At 37.2% G+C, this 8,122-nt stretch overlaps 1 protein-coding gene across 1 annotated transcript in view; it reads right to left on the bottom strand.

The window, feature by feature from the left end:
• Positions 1-8,122, bottom strand: part of LOC107665107 (serine/threonine-protein kinase MRCK alpha-like) — a 75,883-nt gene that overhangs the window by 34,134 nt on the left and 33,627 nt on the right. The window contains exon 6 of the mRNA XM_016455860.1: positions 2,232-2,325. Within this exon, the coding sequence (XP_016311346.1) occupies positions 2,232-2,325 (94 nt within the window). The remainder of the gene's footprint in view (positions 1-2,231; positions 2,326-8,122) is intronic.

Raw genomic sequence — 8,122 nt, 5'->3', positions numbered from 1 at the left:
ATAAAACGAACAAAAAAAAAAAAAAATCTCTCTCTGCAATTCATTTGGGTGAATCTCATAAACTGTCAAGAACATGTACAGGTCATATTACACAAAAAATAAGGTAGTAATAGAAAATGTGATACTTTGCATAAATAAAATAAATCTTTATGTAAAGGTTTTTTTATTTAATACTTTTTATTTAATTTAATAAAAAATAAAAAATAAAAACTTTAAATTTTAATTTTGTCATGACATGTGAACGGATATATTCCTGACAGGTTTCGTGAGATTTATATATTTACTGTAGTGTTTGTTATTAAGACTGCAGGAGAATTCAGGACCTGGCATGTTGAGATCAGAAACAGAGAGGCGTTCGGTGACTGTCTGAGCAGATCAGATCACATCACATCCTGTCAGTGAACAAGGTTGCAAACAAAGTAATCCCTGGAAATGTTTTTTTTTTTATTGGCACAACACTCATCACTATAAAATGCAAATGAATGACTCAAGCATCACATTGGTTGCAGCCAGCAGAGGTGGGCGTGGCTTAGGGGAACATGACGGTCAGAGTATTCAGATACACAAAGACCTCTCAGAACACAGACCGCACTGAGAGAGAAAAAGAGAGAGAGGTATCACTAGAGACCACTAATGAACGGGGAGATGATTGGAGCTTCCTGGCCAGGGTTCAAGGGGGATGAGCGGGCGGAAACCGTCTGTAATGCAGCCCGTGGCAGATGTGTGCAGCTGGAAGAATTTGTGGAAGTGAGGCAGTAAATTAGCTCCTCTCGCTGGCAGTGACACACACTTGAAAACACATGTACATGTGAAGAGAGTTAGGCACACACGTGTGAACACGCAGAGACCACACTCACGCTGCTCTTGTCAGAAGTCGGGGGGATATCCTGCCGAGCTATCTGTGACGTGCCAGAAAACAGCAGCACATATCAGATGAAATACTCACCCCTGCTTCAAAGACGTGTGAAATGCAACTCTGATCATAAACTGCCTTTCAAACCAAGGGTGTCCTCTGGGTCTCCCATTATTTTATATTAAAACAGTGTGCCTACAGGATAGAGCTGGAGCACAAATTCATCCATATATTTTTATATATTAATATTTTTATCTGGCAATTTAATGTCTAAGCGCTTCCACTAGGTGAAATATGTCAGGTGACCTAAAACTCCCTTCTGTAGCATTTTTGATTAATTGTGTAGTAGTAGTCAACATACACTGAAACTATGAGCACTGGCTTCATTTTCAAAGTACTGACTGATGCACAATTTTTTTTTTATCTCATGCTCACAAACGCTGCATTCATTTTAATAAAACAACAGTAAAAACAGTAATATTGTGGAAATATTATTATAATTTAAATGAACTGTTTTCTATTTGAATATATTTTAAAATGTAATTTATTGCTGAGATGCAAAGCTGCAATTTCAGCATCATTACTCCAGTCTTCAGTGTCACATGATCCTTCAGAAATCATTGTAAAATGCTGATTTGCTGCTCAAGAAACACTTCTTTTCTTATTATTATCATTGTTGAAAACAGTTGGGCTGCTTAATATTTTTGTGGAAACCATGATAAATAGAAATAGAATTAATAGAAAGATGAAAAACGTCTTTATTGTCACTTTTGATCAAAAAAAAAAAAAAAAACTGTAGTGTAATTGAGCCAAATATTTTTTTGACAGGAAGTGAACTAAATCATGGGAAAACAACCAGATCTGAAACTGACCCCAAAAAGTATTTGGAAACTTGCATCACACTTAAAAAATGTATCAATGTCATTGCATGAGGCAGTCATGGTTCCTGAAGCATTCTTTTCATTAATTTTCTCTGTAGTAATAAACAAAACTTCAGTAATGAGCTCTTAGGAACCAATTCAACCAGTTTCTCAGATGAATCACAACATTACAAACTCTGATTTGAAGTCTCAAAAAGTATAGAAAAATTTGGAAAAATAAGACCAAGATAAATGACTGTGGAGGAATGAACTACAATTCCATCAAAATACTGCAATGTTGCCAATCGTTTCATAAAATAAAGACTTGCATTTACACATTTCTGTCGTTAAAGCTTTCAAGTCAAGTTGTAAGGTTTGTCTGATCCATTCCAGTATAAATAAGGAGACCCAGTTCACACTATCAGCTTTAAACAACAATCCCTAATGACTGTTTTCTTCTTCTGTGAAATATGATCATTAATAATCTGCTGTGATATTCATAAAACTAACATACTAACCGTTCCATCCTCCGTGAGTTTAAGACAGGAGCCAAAATCTGCCAGTCGAATGTGTCCATTCACATCCAGCAGAATGTTATCTGGCTTGATGTCTCTGTCAGAGAGAAAACAGAAAGACACATTAATACAAAAAAAAGATTTATGTTAACATCATATGGATTTGGAAGAAGTTGTTAAAAGCTTCCACGGTTGATTCGAATCCCAGGTAACACTCACACTGATTACTTTGAATGCAAAGTAAGTTGCTTTGGATAAAAGTATCTGCAAAATGCATTAACATAATTGTAAATATTGCCGTTATTTTATTTGGTTTACATGGAGCAAGGCATGTTACGGCTTGCTGCTTCAATTTACAACCTTAGAGCCACTTCAAGTCCAGTGCGCATTAGGGGTGGGGGAAAAAATCGATACAGCATAGTATCGAACAAGTTTTGCCAATTCATTGTTATGATGAAAAGTTGGACTGTGACTTAAGGATGACGAATCACCCAAGGGTAGTTGACGTCATTATCTGCTTAAAGCTGTGCAGTGAGGATTAGGGGTGGGGGGAAAAATCGATACAGCATAGGATCGCGTTATTTTCCGTGGCAATACTGTATCGTTACACTGATGCCAAGTATCGATCTTTTTATTATAATATATATTTTATTATATATATTATAATAAAATATTTGATTATATTATAATATAATAATAAAATAAATTTCTTTACAATCCACTAGATGGTGGTGTTGAGTTTTTTTCTGGTGAGGTCAGCTGGGTCGCCTTCAGCATGCAGTTAGTAAAATAAAGAGGGCGGCATAGCGGAAAGTTATCAGGAAAGCCCCGTCCGTGTTTAAATCGGACGTATGGACTTACTTCGGATTTGTAAACAAGGAGGGGATGTAAGTAGGGATGCACCGAAAATATAGGCTACATATAATAATAATAATAAATATGATTATTATTCATATATATTGCATTTATTATTTTATTAAATAATATAAAGTAATTTAAAGCATTGCGCCCCGCCCGGCAGTGTTCAGCACACATGTTTCACTCCCCTCATCACTGCGCGGTTTGATGCTCCGCTCAATATTCCGATCTATGAATGTGTGTTCCGCTCGTGTACTGCTCATGCTCATCGGAAAAGCAAAGTCCGCTCAAATAACGCGCTGACAGGAAATTTCTATGCAGTATAGGCCTACTTGTTCCGGTTTGCAGTAGCGCTACTGTGCTGTAACATGGTGTATGCTAGTTCAGCTGTACTGAGCAACGCTGCTAAAATGATGCTACCTTCAGTGACGCTATGCTCTGCTATGCTATGCTCTGCTCTAGATGCAAGACTACATGTTTAATTTAATTTAATTTTAATTTAAATTTAACAGTAATTTACTTTCAAATGCCCCAATTGCTGAAGGGTCTGCACAACTTTTTAGTACAATTTCAAGTTGCACTGTTCAAAATACCTGTAGTAGCACAGCAGTGCATATCTGTTTACATTTAATTAAGGTGGACTAGATTAGACTGTAATACAAATAATTGAGTTTGCCAGGTGCATACAACATTTATGACAGGTTTTCATGAAAGTGTTGGTCAGTTTGTCTGCTTGACAATCCCATTTTGCACTGCAACAATAAAACTGAAGTGAGCTAAACAAACTGAGAAATGTTTCTTTTTAGTTAAAACAGATGTTGTCAAAGTTTTCCTTTGGGGACATAATTTGAAGTTGGAAAAAGGTAATAAATTGCAATATATCACAGAATATCGCAATATATTTAAAATCGCAATAATATTGCATCGTGACACAAGTATCGTGATAATATCATACCGTGAGGCCTCTGGTGATTCCCACCCCTAGTGCGCATTTTAGAGAGCTTCTTAATGAGACAGAGCAGTAATTCACAGTGGACTTCACAGTGAGCACTTGTGTCCGCCCTGTAAATCACCTCTATTCCTGAGAGAGAGCCACATAGGAAACACATAGGCTTTGTGTCACAGAAAGCCTCCATCCACTCCGCAAAACCCCGGCTCTCATAAGAGGAAGTCAAAACAAACAGGTCAGAGATCTGAGCCTGTCATTTGGAGGGCTGGATTAGACTTAATAGCATTTGAGAGGTGTTCGCTGCCCCGTCTGTGACCTGCCCAAAGGGCAGTAGAAGCACAAACAAACAGGAATCAAAGTGTCACAAGTTCGTGTCTCCATTACAGCTTATCTAAAGCTGTGTGTCAGAGAACACGCTCGCGGCGAGAATGAAACACAGACGGTTCTTATTCTCCTTTACGCTCTCACTCATTCGCCCCTCGTAAATGTGATCCAGGAGTTTGACGTGGAGCTGTAATAAAGACGGAGCGAATGTTTACGTGTGCCTTGTATAGACATGAATTATGACAGCGCTTTTGAGGTGAGTTTCCTTCAATATCTCACCCAAAAGGCTGCGGAATCCTGTAACAGTGTTCAATGGGCAGCCAGCCATAGCAAAAAGCTCTATTGAGATTTATACTGAAAACAAGGTTGCAAAGAGCTGAATGGAAACTTGATACTGAGGTATAGAAAAAAAAAAGAGATCATATTCCACATTTTTGTAGAAGTTTTATATTCCTGAAGTTTAAGAAATAAGTCTGTGTACACTGAATACAAAATGCTATAGGAATAGAAACCAAGCTATCAACAAAACTTCCTGTCGCTTGTGGCGGTTTGGCAACAAGTAAAAAAAAAAAAAACTCATGATATTTACATGAAAGTAAGCACACTGTGTCTGGACGTGTTTTAATTTTAGCAAAAGTTCACAAAAAGTACCTTTACATTTTTCCACTGACCATTTTACAACCTCTTTTAGACATTTAGAATTAAACGGTATGCTTTCTCTACAGAATCTTTAGACTATTAATTTAAAAAAACTGACACTTTTATTAAATCGATAAAAAAATGACAGTGAAGACATTCATAATGTAACAAAATGTATATTTCAAATAAATGCTGTTCTGTTTAACTCTTTGTTTTGAACACTTTTTTCATCAAAGAATACTAAATATAAAATGGTTTCCATAAAAAATATTAAGCAGCACAAATGTTTTCAACATTGATAATAATAAGAAATATTTCTTGCACAGCAAATCAGCATATTAGAATTATTTCTGAAGGATCATGTGCCACTGAAGACTGGAGTAATGATGCTGAAAATTCAGCTTTGCATCACAGGAATAAATTACATTTTAAAATATATTCGAATAGAAAACAGTTACATTAATGTAATAATATTTTACTGTTTTTTACTGTATTTTTGATTAAATAAATGCAGCCTTGGTGAGCAGAAGAGACTTTCAAAAACTTAAAGACCCCAAACTTTTCTATATTATGATCTTTCCACATGCACAAAGACTTTGTATAAAGTGACTGAAGTCATAGTACTACTGATATTTTCTTGTCCTTTTTAGCTCCTGCTTTTATTGTATGTTGAAAAAATGCAGCATGAAAAAGTCACGAGCTTAAAGGGTTAGTTCACCCAAAAATGTAAATTCTGTCATTAATTACTCACCCTCGTGTTGTTCGAAACCCGTAAGACCTTCATTCATCTTCGGAACACAATTTAAGATATTTTTGACGAAATCTGAGGGCTCTCTGACCCTCCCATAGACAGCAAGGTAACTACCACGTTCAAGGTCCAGAAAAGTACCAAGATGATCGACAAAGTAGTCCGTGTGTCATCAGTGGCTCAACTGTAAAGTTACGAAGCTACGAGAATACTTTTTGCGCAAAGAAAACAAAAATACTTGTCTACGCGCGTTCACGACAGTACCATGACGCGAGCGTGTGGCGGCACTGACCCAGATCCAGCGTAATGACGTCATCACGCCGGATCTGGGTCAGCGCCGGCGCCGCTACACGCTCACATCATCGTACTGTCGTGAACGCGCGTCCAAAGTGACGCAGTAGTGTCGATCATCTTGGTACTTTTCTGGACCTTGAACGTGGTAGTTACCTTGAGGTCTATGTAGTCCGTGTGACATCAGTGGTTCAACTGTAAAGTTACGAAGCTACGAGAATACTTTTTTGCGCAAAGAAAACAAACGACATCATCACGCCGGATCTGGGTCAGCGCCGGCGCCGCTACACGCTCACATCATCGTACTGTCGTGAACGCGCGTCCAAAGTGACGCAGTAGAGACGAAAATGTGGAATAAAGTCGTTATTTTTGTTTTCTTTGCGCAAAAAAGTATTCTCGTAGCTTCGTAACTTTACAGTTGAACCACTGATGTCACACGGACTACTTTGTCGATCATCTTGGTACTTTTCTGGACCTTGAACGTGGTAGTTACCTTGCTGTCTATGGGAGGGTCAGAGAGCCCTCAGATTTCATCAAAAATATCTTAAATTGTTTTCCGAAGATGAACGAAGGTCTTATGGGTTTGGAACGACATGAGGGTGAGTAATTAATGACAGAATTTGCATTTTTGGGTGAACTAACCCTTTAAGTAAACAATGGCATTTTTAATTTTTTGGTAAACTATTGCTTTAATGTGCTCATGAGTGTGACATCATATCCATGACGATCACTGAATGCCTAATTTTTGCAGTTTAGTTACAATAAATGTTCTGGTGGAACTGGGGCTGTGAACTATGGAGTTTTTCATATTAAACAAAGCTGCATTTTCCATGAAATGTCCCCTTCAAAACACTCCTGCTGCGACTCCATTTGAGAGCTGAGGAATGAAAACAAAGAGTACTTTCTTGGTCTACTACAATTTATAGTCATAACTGGGGACTCTTCCAAAAAAACTCAGCACGAGAAGCCTGGAGAGTCATGGAGACTTCCTCACAGGGAACTTCTCTGGGCACATTAAAGAGTCTGTACAAGCTGTACGAAACGTTAATACGGCAGCGGAAACTTAACATCTGTCCCAGATGAGGACCTGTGTGGATTTGGCCCATGTGTGGGTGCGGGCACGACACTGGTTTGGATTGCTGCATTAGAGGCCGTGTTTATTTGTTCCGCCCCTCTCCGGCTGCTTTCCCTCCATGTTTACACAGAGGCAGAGCTACTGTGAAGGGAGGCTGCCTCAGGAGTACAGGCAGAACCGTTCACATGCAAACCAGCCCAACTGACTAACGTGACTCATCTTGTGCTTGAGTTCCGGGTCTCCTGGAGTCTGTTCTGGGATCAGTGGAAAACAGTGATGACACTTCAAAATACAGTTTCACTTCTAACAAGCAAAATTAGAACGAATGAAAAACAAATGCACATCTAAAAATCAACGTTTGTATACAAGACTATTCTTTAAAAAAAAAAACGACTGCAAATTGCTTTCTGCAAATTTCTGTTTCAGTAAAACATGAAAAAACAGGACAATATAATACATTTCAATCTCAATTGTACTTCATATTCAAGATAGGAAAGATTTTTTTTTTTAATGACCAATGCCAATGAGTCTGATTCAGTGTTACGACTGTTAACTGAAAACTACTAAAAATCACTGCAAAAATAAAAATTTAAATTAAAGCTGAAATAAAATATAAATACAAAATTAACTTAAAACTTAACTGCAAATTAGAAATGCTGTCTTGGCAGCTAACTGAAATAAGATTAAAACTTACTAAAACTAAAAATGAAAGCTAAATAGAAGAATTAAAATAATACACAATAAATTGCACTGTCTGAACTGTACTTCATTTCATAGGTATGACCAATGCCAATTATCTTTAGGTTTTAGAGTCTGAAAACAGTGTTACTATTAACTAGTGTTAATTTTGTCAGCTATTTTAATGTTAGTCTTAGTCCCGTGTTAAAATGTCCTTGTTAGTTTTTATCATATTTAGTCAACCTTATCCTATTTAGTTTTAGTCGACTAAAAGTCTCAACATTTTAGTCTAGTTTTAGTCTAAGAAAACCTGAAGTATTTTAGTCTAGTTT

The sequence above is a fragment of the Sinocyclocheilus anshuiensis genome, unplaced genomic scaffold (genome assembly GCF_001515605.1).
Source record: "Sinocyclocheilus anshuiensis isolate Anshui unplaced genomic scaffold, SAMN03320099.WGS_v1.1 scaffold575, whole genome shotgun sequence".
In the NCBI taxonomy this organism is placed as follows: Eukaryota; Metazoa; Chordata; class Actinopteri; order Cypriniformes; family Cyprinidae; genus Sinocyclocheilus; species Sinocyclocheilus anshuiensis.
Note: the sequence above shows the minus strand (reverse complement) of the source record. Positions and strands in the feature narration are given on the sequence as shown.